Source organism: Anguilla rostrata, chromosome 14 (genome assembly GCF_018555375.3).
Source record: "Anguilla rostrata isolate EN2019 chromosome 14, ASM1855537v3, whole genome shotgun sequence".
In the NCBI taxonomy this organism is placed as follows: Eukaryota; Metazoa; Chordata; class Actinopteri; order Anguilliformes; family Anguillidae; genus Anguilla; species Anguilla rostrata.
In genome coordinates this window covers 19,778,102-19,798,528 of record NC_057946.1, presented here as the reverse complement: position 1 = coordinate 19,798,528, position 20,427 = coordinate 19,778,102, and the positions used below count along the sequence as shown (strand labels likewise).

The 20,427-nt window shown below is 39.1% G+C and overlaps 1 protein-coding gene across 1 annotated transcript; it reads right to left on the bottom strand.

Moving 5' to 3' along the window:
* Positions 1-1,527: 1,527 nt before the first annotated feature.
* LOC135239496 (sphingosine 1-phosphate receptor 3) lies at positions 1,528-4,967 on the bottom strand. The gene is made up of 2 exons (XM_064308179.1): positions 4,810-4,967; positions 1,528-4,002 (listed from the first exon to the last, which is right to left on the bottom strand). Exon 2 carries the CDS (start codon positions 3,851-3,853, stop codon positions 2,789-2,791), a length of 1,065 nt encoding a protein of 354 aa, XP_064164249.1. The 5' UTR covers positions 3,854-4,002; positions 4,810-4,967; the 3' UTR covers positions 1,528-2,788.
* Between the last annotated feature and the right edge of the window lie 15,460 nt (positions 4,968-20,427).

The window sequence follows — 20,427 nt, the reverse complement described above, 5'->3', positions numbered from 1 at the left end:
TAGAGAAGAATTGGTTTATTTTCTTAAAATTTTATGCCATAGTACTGTATATTGTTTCCTTCTAATTACAATAAAAGCCTTTTTATGTTTTGTCTCTTAATGTGCAAATTATATAATATTAATAGTCAGATAAGATATTAATAACTTAGGAAGTTAAGCCCATTATATCTATAAAAGTAAAATGAAACCATACATATCATCTTAGATCTGATCATTTTCAGGATAACTTTACCGTCAGCTCCCTTTCATGACAGTACAACTCAGTTACTTCATGCCAGATCCCATAATCTGTGTGGGACAGCCAGGTATGCCATTGTTTGATGAGGGAGCTTGTGTTTTTGTCCAAAACAATGAACCATGCAAACCATGTAATTGGGAATTGGCATTATTTACGTTTGTTACGTAAGATATAAAAGCTATTTATCTTAAAACATTATGCATGCCACATTACAGTACTTAAATGGCTTCTCCATAGCTTAAGAAACACTTCTATTTAAGATCATAAAATTCCAAGATTCATGAGTTCACACCCCCGAATTTGAAATAATATTTAAAGGGTTGTATGAATCATTACATTTCAAACAGATCATTTTATTGACTAAAATGAATATATATATATATATATATATTTTAATCTATGAACTGTTATTTATCATAATCTGTATACACATACAGTTGTACACAGTTGGCTGTCATTTTTCCAAAATGGTATTAATGCATTTTCATTGCCTTTTTTAGTACAGTGCTTGGAGCATTTTCACATTTAAAAAAACAGCCTTCCTTTGAATAATGTCATGGAAAGTTTTAACTAATTTGGTGAAAGCCTCAATTTGCATCAAACTGTTAGAATAATGGTGAGGCATTTTTTTTTTTTACCACTGACCAACTAAAGCAATTTGAGGCAGCAAGCATTGATACTTATCCTATTGTTTTACAGGGTTACTCTAGACATTGCTGTCACTCACAATACAAACATTTGCATGTGAACAGACAGTACATTTTAGCTTAATATGATGGTTGCTGAATATATTCAAAATCAGTTACTGGTAATAAGACATTATTTGCAAACAAAACAACAATGAACATTGTGAAATGCTTGTAATAGTGAGGTCCCAATATCATGTTTTATTACCGGAATATATCCTGCAGAAAGAGTCCTGCTCTTAAAACGTTTCCACAGGTTTTGATTAATATCATCAGGATTATTTTGTCCATCTTACATTTTGTGGCCTCTGCCAAAAGTTCCAAATTACAGTACATGCACCTAAAGTCTGAGGTGCAGTAAGACAACACTTCCCATGCGTTTCACATTCTTTAAGCAGATATCATTGTTTATATTTAGTACATAAATGCCCTTACATGGTTTCATCTGCTATGTGATGGTTTTGCAAGTACAAAATACAAATGTTCATTAAATCTGAAAATGAAAATCTTGGTCTCTATGCTGTTAAAGCCTTACTACTGAAGCTACCCGTCTTTCTGGAAAATTATATTCCACGCTTAAAAGACATATCAACATATCATGTGAATTAAAATATCATCCGTTTCTCCAAAATTCATCCACTTCTGTTGCACCAAACAACCAATCAGAACCAATCAGAATAGTGAGTAAGTAATATTGTTATGATTATGTCTCCAAATTATCATGAAATAAAAACAAGCTTTTTCGTCAGGGATTCACACAACATAGGCTGAGGGGTTATGCAAAAGAAAACATGTTTGGGAAACTCCTGCCATATACAATACTGATAATACAAAATAAATGGTATGGCAGCTGCTAAGGAACTGTTCCAGTGCTTGTCTGTGCCATTACGTCTTCATTCATATCCGGTGCTCGAGCATGACTGTGGCCACCAATTTCACAATTCCAATTGGCTTTAGCATCACCCAGGAATAGGATGGTTTCAAGTTGACCATGTTTTAATGATTTAGATACCCCAGCGGGTCAACTGGGCCCCTGCAAATGTGCTGGTACTGCTGTGCAGTATATGAAGTGTCTTCCTCTGACTCAAATCTGTGATAGCTCAACTTGTGCACTGCATAGCCTTAAGAAGCAGTGCTGACTTGACGTGCCTCGGAGGAGAGTACATGCCAATGACAATAACAGACTCCAAAGGCAATCAAAAGGCTAGAATCAAAACTTGATACTGAAAGCTCTCTTATACCTGCACTAAGGAAGCAACTGAACACACCTGACTAATCAGAAACACCTGTGACGCCATTTCGACGCAATTTCTCCCAAACATCATGACGCCCTGAAATGGGATGACTATTATAAAAAAGTACAGTAATTTCTACATGGCAAAACCAAAATGTATAAAAATGTCCTTAAATAAAAGCTGAGAATGTGCAAAATTGTGGAGTACAGAGCCAAATTAAAAACGAAAGAAAGAAATATGGTGATCACTGTGTATGTACATATATATATATATATATATATATATATATATATATATACATATGAAACATGTTGGTACGATAAAAAAATATTGAAGTATAAAAAATCACAGTATGAATAAATAAATATATTACATAATAACAAAGTTGCGACCATTACCATTTTAATGTGTGGGCAATTTATACTTCATAGCATGCAGTTCTTATACTATATATTTAAAGGAACACTGTGTATGCTTCAGGGAAGAGATTGCTACAATATTTTTCTTCTGTTTGTTTCATTAAGAAAAAGTATCAAGGAAAAAGAGAAGTGCTTGTACAGACGTAACATTACAGAGTGCCCCTGATTTCCACTTCCTGTGGTTCAGCCGTGGCGTTCTCCACCCTCCGGTCAACATTCTGCACCAGTCAGGGATGTTAGCTTTTGAGATGAAGATGGCACTGCAGCCTCCAGGTTCTCTTTGTCCACTGGCCTCTGACAGTGGATGCTGCTGGATTTGCTCCTGCTGTTTTCAAAGGTGGGTCGAACAACCTTGGTCCTGACCAGGCAACTGCAAACCAGGCCAAAGAATGCACGACGCATCTCCTTGCTGGCCAGAGTGTAGATGATTGGGTTCATGGCGGAATTGAGCACAGCTAGGGCAAGGAACCAATCAGCCTTGAAGAGAACCAAGCACTGTTTGTGTTTGCATGCCACGTCAATGAGCAGCAGAACAAATATGGGTGTCCAGCAGGCAATGAAGACTCCTACGACGATGACGACCGTCCGAAGCAGGGCCATGGAATGCTCTGAATTGCTATGCTTGGTGACCTTGCTGCTGCTGGACTTCACCAGTATATAAATACGAGCATACAGTATGGCGATGGCAAGCAACAGAGCAATGAAGATGGTGATACAGAAGGCCACATACTGTTTTGAATAAAGAGGTAAGACAGTGGAACAGTCGGGCAGATTGTCCAAACAGTTCCATCCAAGGATTGGCAAAGCTCCCAACGAAATGGCAATCAGCCAACAAGTGCCAATGAGTAAAAACACTCTGTATTTTTTATTTGCATCATAAGGCCTCATTTTAATCATGGTCATGTGTCTTTCAATGGCAATCGCTAGTAAACTGAAAGTGGAGGCGGCTAATGCCACAAACACACTTCCTTCGCGAACGAACCAAGCAGGTGGAGACAGACTGAGTGTTCTCTCACCTGACATGAATAAGTTTACTGTATAGGCCACTCCAGCCAGCAAGTCACAGAGTGCCAGATTCCCAATGAAGAAATACATGCGGTTGTGGAATTTGTGGTTTTTCCATATTGCCGCCAGCACCATCACATTCTCTAGGACAATGCAGCAGCATATGATTAGGAATACCACAGTTTTAGCATCTATAGTGCCACTGCTGCTTTTATTGCGGTTGTCAAGTTTCCCTGTGTAGTTATAATGAAGATAGATCGTGTTGTTCATCTTTCAGAACTGTTCAATATTTCCTGCAGGGGGCAGCCCAATAACGGGAAGCCGCTGCTATTACTAAGGCACAGCCAGGCTAGGATATCCTTAGAACACTGCGCTGTTTCCTTTTCTCTTGAGAGCACTGTGGTGCTGACGAAAGTTCACTAGAACAAAAGAAGAAAAAGAGAGGAGTCATTGCACTACGTTTCTAAGGGATATAGCATAATGTTAAATGTTACAACGCCTTCTTTTTTTCTTATGTATTCACTCAATAGGCATAGAATTATTAGCATTTCTGCGTGACTTTTGTCATTTCATGTCACAATTAGGAGCATTGAACACATACACCTCTCCTTATGTACCTTTATATAACTATCCACGATTAATAATTTTAAGTATCTCAACTGTTGGCATGACTTTCGGTACTTCTCAGCAATGCACAATTCAGTATAATTTGTGCAATAATAAAACTGCACTTAAGCAACATGATAAAATACCCATTATAAAAACCCGGTGAATGTATATTAAGCACTACGTAAATAAAATATTTAATATAACATGCACGTAAACCATTTCATTGTGTTTGGTTTAAAAATTATATTCCGAATAATTGTTGACAATATTTTACATTTATGTCACGTTCATTTTCAATAAATTGTACAACCTTCATACTTCAAAAATGCATCAATTAAGCTACGGTATCATTAGAAATGTCAGAATATGTTAGGCTACTAAATGACTGAAAAACGTAAAGTGATGCCCAGCTCCAATGTAGTAACTGTACTAATGTCCTAATTTTAATGAGTGAATTAGTCATTTTAATTAGTCCTAATTTTAATTATTTCTGAGTAATAATATTAGCGTAATTGCTTTCATTGTTTGACTTATCGTGCTTGGAAAATGCGTCAAGCTTTGGTTGTCAAGTATTCCAAAGAGTTCAACGAAAAGAAAGCCAACAAAAGTTAACTTACCATGTCGTTTTTATCCCGTTAGTGTTATAAAGGTTGCATTCGCCTTCATCCATTTAAGTTCCTATAAGTCGTCCCGTAAGTGAATGTCGCGAGTAGCCCAAAATCGTTTTCTTCAACTTTTCTGGAAGACCATATGGTCTACGTGCACAGTGGGCATCATTTTCTGCATCTGTTTCCTCTTGCTTCCAAGTCTGAACCTCTACGACTTTCAGAAATAATAATCGCCGCCCATTTCCTTCCTCGTGGACAGTTGCACACGCCTTACTCTGACCCTGAGAAAGTCCATCATCTCTGATCTCGGAATACATTAAGTAGGCTGTGCATTTGACCATTGTAAGTCTGTAACTACGGCACTTTAAACCGATATATCCTCTGTGTGTGTGTGTGCGCACATGCATGCATATGTGTGTTTGCCCACATGAACACACTCATGTGCACTTGGGTAGGTATTGGGTGTGAACTTGTTCGTTTGGTGTGTGTTAATCTGTTCATTGTACCAGATATTTATGATTGCTTTTGCAACAATTGGAGCAACATAACATATTTAAGGACAACAACTGTGTCATATTGGGTATACAATACGGATGTGAGTACCTCCAAGTCTCAGATTAGAGGATTCTGAGAGTGGGCTGCAACCGCCATTGGACTATACTGGTGTGTTGTATTCATCGAGATATACAAGAACGCTTGTATTCATAACTCCCTTAGTGCATGGTTTCCTATACTGCACTCCTGCAGCAAATGGCCAAGCGTACCATAAACTGTATTTAGACTGTAATTTAAACTGTACCCAAACACCAGAGTCATGGTACACATACTACATGTGGAGGTTGAGCCAAGACAGTGGGACAGAACAGTTAATAATGGAGCCGTTCAATTCACACCCTTTCTCAAGGTATGAATAATTTTAGAGGTCACTGTACGTACATAACTACAGATTTCCTTTAAATTGTGTCAGAATGGGTCAATCTGTGTTCCATATTCTCTGACTGTATTCATATTTGTTGCAGAGAAATTTGCAGCAGATCTACAAAGCGGAAGCCAAGTAGGGGACTAAAATATCCAGCCTGTAGTCATAAGCATTCAGCAAACCAGTGGAAGAGACATATTATAACTATAGCTTTAAAATAGCCGTCTGGGTTTGCTGCATCAGGTCTTTCCTTTGCTTTGTGGCAAAGGCGTGTGGCTTTGGCTGGGACCTACCCTGGTTCTGGCAAATTTAATGCAGGTGTGTGTGTGTGTGTGTGTGTGTGTGAGAGAGAGTGCATGTGTGTGTATGTGCTGTGTTTTTAAGAATATACTTATCTTGGACTGTTTATATTGTACGAATTATTATAATTTCATGGCTCAATAAAAGTGTGCACAAGTGTGTGTTTTTTAAAAAAATACAATGGCTTGGATAACAAAACCAACTATGAGTATAAAATATAGCCCATTACCTGAATTGTTTATTTCATAGGGCCTTCTTTGCTTTATCATGGGTGTGAATAATTTTAGAGAGCCTTGTTTAGGAATTTACTGTAAGGGATGCCAGGGAAATGATGCAGCCTGGAATAATTGTGGGTATGACTAATTCCATACTGTATGGTATGTAAGTGCACACTGTTTGCTATTGGTCAGTGTTAATTTCTTCAGAAATCGTGCACCAGTAAAGCAAAGCTAGATCTGCACAGCCTAGTTCTTGAAATCTATTTCTGAACCAAAACCACCAAACTGTAGCCTTTCATGAAAGTACATTCAAGTAATTTCTCTAAAGTAGCTCACTTGCAGCTGTGCATACTATGTATTGCTGTGATCACAGATTTCCACATTTTCCAGGCAGACTTTACAGTCTACCCACTAACAGTGACTGCAGACTCTGCATGGCGTGAATCTCACTGAAATGACATCCTCCACTATGACATCCCTGCAAATTTGTTCAGCAGGGTGAGTTATGCCCTACTAACTGAGATTATATACTATTTTTGGTGTCCCATGGCAAACCTTTCATTTGACTAAGGAGTTTGGGGGTGAGCTGTGGTAACAAATATACAATTATGAAGAAGCATCGCCTTTAATTTAGCTTTCTCTTTAAAAAAAAAATGGAACTCTTACTCCTGTAAATACGAAGCAGACTGTTCCTTACTGGTGGCTTTGCGGTTGAGGTTGGCTCTGTGAGCATCTTTCTCTGGGTGGGCAATGTTTACTGGTAGTATGAGAAGGTCAGTTTCATAAAGAAGAACCTAGCAAATAGAAACCTGCTCTTTTTTGGCAATAAAGTTTTGGTTTTCATTCAAATGTATCAAAGACTAGAGCAGACTGAAGAGGTCTTCTTAGGATTATGCCTTGCCATAAACTTCATGCAATATTAATGTTTTCTTTTTCTTTACAGGATATACACTACATGGCCGTTCCAATTCATCTCAAAGTTGTTTAATGGGGTTGAGTTCTGGGCTTTGCACAGGTCAGTCACGTTCTTCCAAAGCAACCTTGGCAAATTATTTCTTTATGGACCTTGCTTTGTGCACGGGGGCATTGTCATGCTGAAACAGAAAAGGGCCTTCCCCAAACTATTGCCACAAATTTGGAAGCACACAATTATCTAGAATGTCATTGTATGCTGTAGCATTAAGATTTGGAACTAAGGGGCCTAGCCGAAACCATGAAAAACAGCCCCAGATCAAGGGGTGTCCAGATACTTTTGGTCACATCGTGTGGATAGCTATATGAAAGTGACTATGTCACTTTCCCATCAAAAATTGATAGCTGGATAGCTTGAGGTAATGTTACTTACAGGTCCAACAGAAAAGAAGCCAACTCTGCATCACTGTTCATCCCCTTGGCAAACTTCAGCTGAAGTCACTGAGCAAAAGTAATTCCAAGGTTAACTATATTGAACGAGCCCTGTCAGCTTGCTGCTTCACAGTATCTGGGTCATTGCAGCCGACCACAAATGTGACCCCAAACCACAGGCTTTGTAGCAGGCTCAATTCTCTAGAATGTCATTGTATGCTGCAGCATTAATATTTTCCTTTCCTGGAACAAAGGGGCCTAGCCGCAACTATAAAAAAAACAGCCCCAGATCAAGGGGTTCCTGATACTTTAGTCATATAGTATAGATAGCTATATGAAAGTGTCTAAATCACTTTCCAGTCAAAACACAAGTCATAAAATGCCACACCAGCTCATCTTGACCATAACGAATAGGATTCTAAATAAAAAATAAAATAAAAAACATGTGAGATGTTCTGAATAATAATCAACATCCAAAAAAGCAGCAGAGATTTCACCCTAAATGTCTTTGTCTTGTAGATACCAATACTTGCATCCAGGAAATGCAAATCAAGTACATGTCCTGAATGAACTCAGCATTATCACAGATTACCCTTGTGCAGTAATTCAGTTTGTTCTGGAAAGTGTCCAGTTGGACAATCCAATATTTTACGGCTGCATTAATGTCTTTCAAAGTGCAATGTTGTTGACTAGTCTAATGATGCAAATGTTTAGCAGTACTCCATTAATCGCACAGGCATTGGATGTCTTATGCTCCTCCATTAGGTTGTCTCAGTCAAGGTTGTTTTAAGTGTTCCTGGAATTTCTCCATCCGATTAGTTCCAGTATCTATTTTCTAGACTATTGTCACACTAGTTCTTCCTCTGTGGTTGAGGCACATATCGTTTTAGTCCAACAGTTCACACAAGTCACAAGACACATAAAATTTAATCCAGCCAAATGGCAAAATGCTAAATGATGACTGCTGATATAAACATACAGGATGAAAAAAGTACAGATGAAAAGTTGTTTAAAAAGAATGTGTGCAGAAAGTATGTATTTGTATAGTTGCTTTTCATCGCATATTGCAGGTAGAGTGCTGGGAGGTAAACATTACAGACATATTCTGTCATATTGGGAGCCACGCAGGCAGGCCTGTATGCTGCTTTATTGTTCAGGAGACAGTAATGGTAGTGTGTTGGCATTTATGGCTTTTCCTTGTGTATTCCCAGAAACCAAATATTTTAAAATATTACATTAAGGATTTCAACAGACACCAAGGATACTGTAAAATGGAAACCAGGACTCCCACTTGGGCCATTAAGCATTCCTACACCACAACCATGCCACTCACTGCTCATATTCAATAATAAATCACTTTCATATTGGCCATTTCATTTTAACACACTACAATTAATAGTGCTGGTTGAACAGACAAGGTTTGACGGCACTGCGTACAAGTACAATTAGTATGTATGTTGATCATGAATTTCCCTCAAGAAAGTGTGAAAGGGTCAGACTAGTTACTGGCTCTCTAGTTAGCTCCAAAAGTGTCTGAAGAGGATGTGTATTAGTGGTACACAGATATTTGTCAGCTCAGTATGGTTAATGCCACCTTTCATGTGTATATGATTACAGAGAGGCTTCACAGCGACAAACAGTGATGTGATGAAATCCCCACTGACAGAAGAAGCCGAGAATAAAAATGGAAACAGAAGTTTCAGTAGAGAGATGAACAAATCCTCAGCATCATACTTCATTTACCCAGGCGATCAGGTAATAAGCAACGGCGTTTGTCAATAGTCTAGGTCACATCACCTACAGTGTTGCGCAGTGGTTCTACATGTCATCTTATTTGTCATCTTTTCCCAAAGCCTGAAATATTAGGAGCAAGTGAGCGATAAACAGCTTAGGATGGGTCTCTATGCGTATGAAAGATGCATGCAGGGTCCTTGTGGCTGATGGGGCGGTACAGGTCTTACAATTTGGTGTCCCCACAGGCAGTCCACACCCATGCCAAACTTCCCTTTAGCAGCTAATACAGTTTACATGTAGCTACCAGAGCTGAAGCTGAAGCGTAGTTGGATTATGCAGCAAGGCAATGATCCAAACGATACTTGAGACTTGAATCCAATAAATATTGTGGCCTGCAACAAACAGTTCACATTCTCAAAAACTTACTCCTGAATTAAAACAGTTCTCCTAAGAATCATGGGCTAAAATATCAGTCTTTCACAGCAATGGAGTGCAGTGCCCAACCACTCCATACTTCTGGCAATGCAGGCTTTGTGAGTACAGTGCTGCAAAGAGCTTTGGCAAGGTTTGGGAGCAGTGGAGAAATGTGATATGGTCAGATTAATAATGTGGGATACTTTGGTTTGGGCACACTTTACGTCCCCTAAGAAGGTAAAGTCAGAGCTAATTAATATTCACTTTTTATGGAAGAATGGTGCCACATCTCGCCTTCCATATTCTAGATGCCGGTAGATTATGACACAGTGGCTATAAACTGATCTGGTGGCTAGTTGTCGCAGTCCCATATTAAGTGACTTCATATTGGTGTTTCCACCTTTTTGGTCATCACCTGGATGTTAAAATGGCAAACATTTTTGTCACTGTTTCATTTTAAATGACTTTAAACATTTTTTTTAAATACAAATAAATATTTGAATGTCTCAATATTTAGTAGCCATTTGAACTGTAAATGCTGTATACCTCTGTCATTAACATGCTGCATCTGCATCCCATCAGCACATTCCCAGATTGTTGGACACAGCCACCCTGACATATGCCAGCCATGAAGAGTTCATTGCCAGCTAACACTTCCTGCCCTTCTGCAGCTTTTGCCCCACTCCCCTCTTTGTCACTATTATTTTGTTTACTAGGGAATCAACCAAGCATGTACTTTTTTATACAGATAGCAACAGTAATTCAGTGAGGGTAGGGTTTATTACTCAGCTCTTACTGAAATCTAATGTACAGTCTGTTAAATGGAAAGCTTTTTAAATATGTATGATGTTGGTGAACATAATCGCTGGCGGTAAAGTTGTCAAACCATAAATTAAATGTGTACACAAGCATCATAGATGTCTAGGTGTTAAGGTACAGCAAGCATGCCAGACTTAGATCACCTACCCCTCTATAGTTGTATGCTTTGTATGTAGGCCTTGTATGCAAACTGAAGTGGGTCTGTATGATCTGCCAGTATAGCCATATATTGTATACAGACAAACTTGGAAAATCCTTGGATTTTCCAGTGGTAGATGATGAAGTTATTGAATAGCTAATGAGAGAAAGAATCTGTATTGATCAGGCAGTAGTTTAACCAGTGCTGTTGTTAACATGTTTTAATAAATTAATGTGCAATGTTGACAACGTATTCACATTAGCCAATAAATAGACCAAATTACATGAAAGTCCAATATACTACTACAACAGAATGTACTTGGACAGTGAAAATTTGTTTGTAAATACATGTAAAATTATATGTATGCACATCTATTAATTGTTATTATTTCTAAATAATTTTTTTTAACCCGTTTTCTGTTTTCACCCCGTTTGAGAGTCCTAATCATTATTACAGGTCTTCCCCACTGCTATAACATCCCCGATTTGGGTGTTTTCTGACAGTCACTGCTTCCTGTGACTCTGTAGTCTTCCTGCTGAGCTGCATAGTTAATCAAACTTTTGATGCCTTCTCTTATAATCTTGGCCCCTACTTCCTGTCTGCTTGCCCATATGCATACGAGAGCTAATGCAGCAGTTATCACATGGAACTCTGGCTGACCCACCCTACCCTCGGCAGGACAAAGTCAGCTGTGCATTATAATGACACAGCCCTTAGCTTGTGATGAGTGCTTTTACTGACCTCTCAAATGGGAGGGTAAATATATTAATTATAAATAATCAGTGTATAAATTTTTTATATTTCCTTATGCATTTTCTGTCTGCAGTGAGGGATGTCTTCCTCTTTTCCATATCTTACTTTTGTCGATATTGAGACCCTGAGCATGCCAGATTTATAATTGTGCTTGATATCAACCCATAGTGCTGCTCAGCACAGCTGAAGATCACTTCGGTCACTGAGCTTTGCTCTTCTGAAAGCTTAGGACTTTGACCTATACTGGGCTTTTAAAGAAGATGACTAAAGACTTCTGTAGCACAAAGCCCAGCAAATAAACCTCGATCAAATCCAACAGAAGCAGAAAATGATGTTGAAGAGAAAGTTTTATTTTCAGATTGGACATTCAGTTGTTCTGAAGGTAGAGGCTATGAGGGAACATGTTATTACGGAGGAGTGTAGCACAGTGGGTAAGGAACTGGGCTTGTAACCGAAAGGTCGCAGGTTCGATTCCTGGGTAAGGACACTGCCGTTGTACCCTTGAGCAAGGTACTTAACCGGAATTGCTTCAGTATATATCTAGCTGTATAAATGGATACAATGTAAAATGCTATGTAAAATTTGCGTAAGTCGCTCTGGATAAGAGCGTCTGCTAAATTCCTGTAATGTAATGTAATATTATTGTCACATGCATGTCATTGTATCACACCCAAAATAAATAGTGAGGTCAGCCTTGCAGAGTCTAAAGAAATTTGTTTTGTAACAGGCCATTGCTTTGCTGAATTGTTTACCTTTTGATGTTTATGCAAAACAAATCCATTTGCTCTGAAATGTGCTATTTACGGAGGAAAGGTTCGCGTCAGCATTTTTTAAAAAAAGAAGAAAAAAATATATTTTCACATAATATAGCACTCAATAATACTATGAATGCACTATGAAGAAGTAATGCATGTTATGCAGAAATGCATTTTGGTGAGCATATACAGTGAACCAAAAATAATAGATAAGGTTTCTGAGATTGTCTAAGCCAAATTTATAACATAATCATGGTATGTTTATTTAGCAGAAAGAAAGTTACTGTGAACAAAGTACGCTGTCTGCATTGTAAAAACAAACTGCATTTCTTGTAAGGGTTGTGTCACAAGTTTACGGTATCACCTGCAAGCGAAGCATCCTTTCATAGCTACCATTAGCCAGCTCAGTGAAAATGGCGTTGAGGAAACTTTCAGGAACCCACCTGACTCAGCTTGATGGGCGGCACATAACAATAAGCAAATGACTCAGGTTTCAGGTCAACAGCACTGAGTGCTTGAAAAAAAAAAAGCACTTCAAGTGTTTTAGTAGTCATCCGCTGTCAGTGGGGCATATTCTTATTGAACAAACACAGTAAATGCTTAGCATGCCTATCGGATGTCTGGACAGATCGGGTGCTATATTAAATGCAACCTTCACATTAGCTACAATACATACCATTATCAGTGAGAGAACACACATTTTTAGGACCTCATTCAAATGAATTAAAAATAAATGAATAAATAAATAATAAAGATAAATCGAAGCTATGGTGTTTGAACAAAGGCAAAATAAGAATGATGATTTCACATCCTTAAATGATTGCCAGATTCAGTAACTTGGGTTGGATGAATGGGATCTACTCTGAGAAACAAGGCTTCAAGCCTGCCGATGGTTTTGGCACCTCCATTACCAGATTGCTACCTTTTCCACCTAAAACCATGATGAAAAAAAAAACACTATAATACTTAATCAGTAATTATTGGTCGTGCGGTATGTTGTGATTCATTTCTGCCTTCAAGTCGCACTTCATGAATATTTTATTAGTTTGGCCTTTGTGAATGGTGCCTTCCTGCTTCAACAGAGAGCCAACGGGAAATGAGAGGGCTTTCTCTACTAGACTCCTAGTCTGGAAGTAAGAGACTGACTAACCAGTGGCACCACAAGTGTTCACATTTAGGACTTATAAAGTCTCCACAGCAGTAAACTGCCTACTTTCACATAATTTAATGGCAGACTGTGCAGAGGCAGCTAGTCAATTATCCTAGTGCCTTAGAAGCTTATTGACTTTAGATTTAGACATTTTAATTTTCTGGATATGTGAAGTAATCCCATGGCATCAGAGATGGTCCCTAGACACACTGGAATGTAAATGTTTTAAGAAACAAGGATGCTCTACTTTCCGTTGTTAAAGTCACTATAAGGCCCTGTGTGGTTTACATGCTTGTTTTAATAGTTGCAAATAAACAACCAAAGAAAACAAATATTGTGATATGTAGCACTTGGTATTCTGTGAAATCTTGAATTAATATTTTCTTTTTTCTTTTTTTATCCTGAAAGGAAAAATGTGCGGTGGTGGCACCTCTCACTCATTGATTTCTGTGGGTTAATTGTCCCTGATGAGGGGCAGGTGTGTGAGTCCTATGGTGAGGTGATGGTACCTCACACGCATTGGCTATGAGTTAATTGTCCCTGATGAGGGTCAGGTGTGGGAGTCCTATATCTAGCCCCTGGTTTCTGGGGTTTAGCACAGACTCATTGTTTGTCATGCTCTTGGTGTGTAGGGGTGTAAGAATCTGCAGAAGTTACCGCATTGATCCTATCTGTGAGATTTGGCCACCACTTAGTTTTGTCATGCTCTAGATGTGTAGGGGAGTAAGAAGATTTGACCACCATTTAATTTCTTCTCTGAGCCAATTCACTCTTAGTGCTGTGGAGGACATTTTGCTCTCATCGCTTTCATTTTACTTTTCCGACCCTCCTGACTGCGAGTGTCATTTTCTTTTGTAAGTTACTCCACTCTGTTTTCTGAGTGTGGTTTTACTTTCTGGGTAGCTACGCTGCAGTGGTATTTTGTTTTTTAGTTTTGAGTCCACTGACAAGATTCAGTGAGTAGAGGGAGCGATTATTTAGCGCTCTTTATTTGGTCTTTCCCCTGTCCTTTTCGCTCGACGGTTTGTGCTTACCCCTCGAGGTTAACTTTGTGATCCCCTGGGTCCGCAATTGCGTCCCACCTTCTATCGCGATAAAGTTATTGTCCTGCCCACTGCTAGAGGATTTGTTATTGGTCTTTGAAGACCTTCTCCATGACATGGTGGAATTATGACAAGGAACATGTCTCAGTCCTCACTCTCCTATTCAATAATACTGTCTAGTATATGTCTTAAGACTTCATGAACATTTTTAAAGCAAAAAAAAAAAGGTGTGTATACTGCCCTCCACCTGGAAGTTGAACCTGCAACCTTCTGGTTACAAATCGTATGATATTAGTGACAAGATCTGTGAAATGTCTTCTAAGGCTTGTGCTTTGAGTCTTAAATTCCTGGAAGCAGGACGTTCATTTTCTTTATACATTCACTTAGTTAATTGCTCTATTGGAATACTTGCTGACACAATATACAGATGGGTGACAAATGAAAAGAACCTGAATAAAAAAAATGAGTGGAGAAGCATAATGAATGCAGATGCTTCCATACAGGTGTACTGCATGATACAATTAAGCAATTAACATCCTATCATACTCTGGCATGTATAAAAATGCTGGGCATGACCAGTTGGCCTCGATTTTTGGATCAAGATGGCAAGAGGAAAAGATCTCTGACTTTGTAAGAGGGTTCATTATTGGGGCACATATGGCAGGAGCTTCAGTCATACGTGCATATACGTACATACATATATACAGTACATGCAAACACACACAATTCTAACTCAAAGACACATCGGCATGGATTCAATCATTTTTCCTTTACCATGGAAATGGATAAATCTGCCATCATGAAATCCATACCCTATGGCTTCCTCTTCATGACTTTACCTAATGTATTGAATATTCTGAAAGAATTTGAATATCAATATTGCATAAGGAAATAAAATTGTAAACACTTAAATGGCCACGAGAGGCTGCCATGAAACTAGAAAGTAATACAAAGACTCATCAAGGAACACAGGGGAAACTGGTCACTAAATATACAGAGGAACACCTGAAGACAAATTACCCAAGTGCACAGACGCAAGAAACGAAACGAGAAGCAATCATTCAATAATTACAAACAACCAACTCGGATGAGATACAAAACAGGAAACAGGGACCTAGACGGCCTCTAGTGGCCTTCAGGCAGAACGCGTGACAGGATCATGTAAATACCCTCAAATGAATACTGACAGTTTGCACTTTAAACTCACATGCACAATTACACTTTAAATTAATTGTGCTGAAGTAGAGAGACAAAATAACAAATTGTGCCACTGTCCCAATACTTTTGTATTTAGCTTTATACAGTAATTGCAGGCCCAACTCTCCACTTCAGCTTGCGGTCATTGTCTGACTATTTTTATACTTCCTCACATCTACTGCAGTTTCAAACAGGATGCTTTAAAATAGATTGTATGTCACCTTTAGTCATCGACATAAGATATCAATGTCTGCATGATGCTTTGATGCTTTGCTTTGCTTTGCAATGCTTTGAAAAAATGATGCATATACACATTATGGCCACATCATTAGCTACACCTCTCTGGTGCTGTGTAGGACCCCCTTTTGCCTTCAGAACAGCCTGCGTTCTTCATGGCATGGATTCATCAATGTTCTGGAAACAGGGATTTTGGTCCATGCTGACTCAATAGCATCACGTAGTTCCTGCCGATTTTTAAGCCACACATTCATGCAGTAAACCTCCCGTTCCACATTGTTCTGAAGGTGCCCTGTTGGATTGGAATCTGGGGACTGTGCAGGCCAGTGGAGTAAACTGAAGTCACAGTCATATGTGTTGAACCAGCTTGAGATGTTACATGCTTAGTGAAATGGTGCATTATCCTGCTGGGAGTATCTATTTGAAAAAGGCTATACTGGCCATAAAGGCATTCACATGGTCAGCAGCAATGTTAAGGTATGCAATGGCATTCAAATGTTGCTCAACTGGTATTAAGGGCCTAATGTGTGTCATTAGGGCATCTGCCATTGGCATTTTTCTGCAGGATTCGTCAGACCGGGCAACGTTTATCCAATGTTCACTCATCCAGTTTTAGTGATCACATGCCCTCCGTAGCCTCATCTTACTGTTCTTAGAAGACAGAAGTGGAACCCACTATGGTCTTCTGCGGCGGAAGCCTGCAAGGTTCAAAGCGTTGTGCATTCAGAGATTCCCTTCTGTACACCTCTGTTGCAAGCAGCTGTTATTTCACCATTTGTGGCTTTTCGGTTTGCTTGAATGAGTCTGCCCATTCTCCTCTGAAGTCTCATTAGCTAGGCTTTTTTGGCCACAGAACTGCAACTTATTGGATGTTTTTTTTTTGTTTATCACACCATTCTCTGTAAACTGAAACCGTTCTGTGTGAAAATCCCAGGAGGGCAGCTGTTTATGAGATGCTGGAAGCAACATACCTGGCATCAACAATCATACAACACTCATAGTGGCTTAGATCACCCATCTTGCCCATTCTAATGTTTGGTCGAACAACAGCTAAACCTCTTCATTATGTCTGCATGTTTTACATATTGAGCTGCTGAACAGTTAGCTGTTTGGAGGAGCAGTCAATTTGTGTCAAGCAGGTTTACCCAATACAGTGGCCACTGAGTGTACTGTCTTTGCTATTATCTTTTTTTGCAGGGTAATTTTCTGTCTGTATGTCTTTTTCTGTCTGTATGCTTGATTTCACAGCTTAGGGTTGAGCAGTTCCTTATTTTACATCATTGGCCCCTGAGTGAGGTTCAGTTTTGTTATATTTGGTGTATAACATCTATGGGATGCAAGCATGCAATGCAATTTAACAGTTTAACCAAAGTATGTCATAATACAGTCCAGAATAGTACTAAATGAGTTGTCATATTGGACATAGTTTTAAGAAATGGTATTATGGTACTCAAATTGATTCATTGACTTAGAAATTCTATTCAGAAATATACAAATACCACACTGACTTCATGTCCCAAAAAGTTTTCTTATTCTGAAATGCTGAAACCCAATAAGAATTTTGGTATGGCTGCATAGCAGGTGAAATTCAGTATGAACTATTTTCAACGATTCTTTGAATCTACAGTATCATGATACAATGGCTCCCTCTTGAGGAACTGTTGCATCATGGATACGTCTGGTTACGTAAAAGCAGGTTGGTGGAGTGTTTTGTGTCTTAAGTGCAAAACACAAATGTAATTTATAGTGATACTCACGCTGAAGTATCAAAAGGTGTATCTCAGAATCTTATAGGAGCCTCTCAGAAAAATTTAATGAAACAATAAATGTACACAACTTGAGATGGAGGTAGGAACATTTTCACTTGACAAGTACCCTTATCCATAAATGTTTATGTAAAAATCTTACTGTGTATAGCTGGATAGTTACTATATTCAATTATGATTCTGAATGAGTGCAGAGATTTGGTGTAGTGGTTGTTCCTAGAGTAATAATTAAATCACGTTGATTCGGTTGGTAATTGACTGATTTTATTTTTTAGTTTAGAATATGTACACATTGTAAAGCCCAGAGGACAACATGTTAACCCTCCTGTTATGTTGCGGGTCAAATTGACCCTTTTTAAAGTTTGAAAATCTAGGAAAAATACTTAAAATTATTTTTTCAGTATGAAACTTCTTCTACTGGCCTTAATTAGTGTAATCAACATTCTAAATGAAAATGGTTCATTTCATGTATTTGCAAACCGCCCCTGTATGTTTATATCACCCGGGAACATTTTGCTGTACCTAAAAAATGAACAGAACAGGAGGGTTAAAGTGTTCAACACTTGTTTCCAACATGGTCCTCGGTGGACTATTAAAAAAATCCTCCACAATGATTGTGATAGCATTCATCAACAACATATACATAAATCAGCAGAGCAAAACAGAAAACCATAAATACTTTATAGATACTTTTCACAACCAAAAATTAAACAACATCCGTAATCAGGCAATACTATAGTATCACAGCCCACCATCCAACTTCCTCCATAGAAAACCTTTAACCTGTCTTTTAAAGATACCCCCAGACTGAGAGAGCTTAACCTGCATTGGAAGGCGGTTCCACAGTACAATACTGGTATTTAAAAAAAAATTAGATGCGTGCCACACTATTTAGTGTAGGTTATGTTGAGTACAAACCATAACAATTTGTGAACTTGGGTACTCAGGTGCTGTACTGTTAACAATGTGTGGCTGAGTTTTAGCTGCTCCACCATGAGTTTTACAGGTAGCCCATTGCTTTGAATTCATTTGCCCAAAGTGTGCTCTGTTTGGAGCATTGACCAAACACCAAATTGTTATTTTGCACAACGTGCACCTTTTTTCTGATTTATTTACAGACTACTATACCACACAGAGGAGTCATAATCCAAACAGCACTGTATTAATGTTGCAACAAGCAGCTTCTTGGTTTTAAGATCAATCCTCCTTGTTCTGCAGTGTAGGAATTTGAGTTTATTTACACTCGTGTGTATAGTTGCAGCTGTGATGATATGTTTTCACTCTCTGGACTGGCCACCCTTCTCCCGTCTCCTTCTCGCATGCAACCCGCACGCAGGAAAGAGTTTGCAAGGCCTGCAAACTAGCAGGCTAAAGTAGGCGGTATGCTTCGTAAGAAGTATAACATTTTGAGCAAAAAGATGCAATGAGAACAACTGAAGAACAAAAAGACGCGGTGTTGTGTGTTCTCACGGTGCAGTGTGCGACGGCCTCCAGGGAGAACTTTTAGAAAATGTCTTTCTTGTTCTCCGACCTCCCCCTCTCAGCTATTGGTCCAAATACCACATGGTTGGCTCCACATGCTAATGTACGGTGAGTCAACGCCAATCTCTCTTCTGTAGAGATGGGATTTCTGTGAGTTCCCGCGTGTTTGATGAATGGTCCTACTCATTTCAGCAAGTCATCAAAACGCCTAGCACACATTCGGAAATAAGAGAAGTGGACCTCCTCGTCTAAACTCCGCATTTGCCGAATGTACAGACACAACTCTCCATTCTCCGTCCTACTCTGATTTAGAGGGCGAACATACCATCTCCTTCGCCTTTTTCTTCTTTTGCATAGCTAGATGAACTAAAGCCACTTTAAACTCCTCTCTCTGTCTCTGTCGCATTTTTGCTTCTATCACCGCCACCATTGTTGTTTTTATCTCGCGTAGCTCTTCTCTTTATACATTGTGGTGGAAATTCTCTAGATCTCGAAGTTCGGTGAGGAGAGTCAAATAGACTTTCACACAATATTGAGTTCAAACGTTTATTTGGCCAAATAGGAGAGTTCACACAGGAAAAAAAAAAAGTTTCTGCATGAAGGCTCTCTGAACAATAGAGAGCCTTCTCTTTTATAAGCTTCTAACACTTTATAGGCGTGTCTCGCATAGTTCCCTTATCGCGTGAAGCAAACAACACATCTTTTAAGGGAGGGGTGAGAGGTACATTTGTAATTTTCCATTTACTGTTTCTTATTGCTGTGGCTAAGCATAATTTCTCACAACATCCATGGTGTAGCCACGAGACGGAGGTCTGGGCGAGATTCCAGCCCCGGTTAATAGCTGCCTCGTAATTATTCTGTGCCCCCCAGCGGCGTGGAGTGACATTAAACGATGCGGTGTTCTCACTGAGTATACCGACAACGGTGTTCGTGGACATGTTCGCCGGTGGTTCTCAATCCTGAAGTTCTTTCTTCTGTGAATGTCCATTGCAGTGTCAAACATCGCGTGTCAACGCGTCACTTCGCGTTGCCTGGCTGCTTGGGGGCATGTCAAAAAAATATGTGGTGGGTGCTGGTGGGTGTTACAAAGTCCTGCTGAAAATGTGTTCCCGCTCATGCAACATAATCGAAAATGTTTAATGCAAATTAGGAGAGACTGTACCTTTGAAAGCTTGCTTTAGCAGGTTCCTTTTTAGCAGGTTACTTTTCACAGCTGCTAAGCTACCTAACATTTTTCAAGAAACTAAAGTACTACTCTTCAAAACGCTCATTTTTCAAACTCACCTGAAACCCCCACTGTCTCTGACTCTTTTCTCCAGGCGACATTTCTGGCATTGGTGTCCCGGTACTCAAATAA

Excerpts from the sequence above, each read along its gene's own strand:
- LOC135239496 (XM_064308179.1), bottom strand. The coding sequence starts at position 3,853 with ATGAACAACACGATCTATCTTCATTATAACTACACAGGGAAACTTGAC.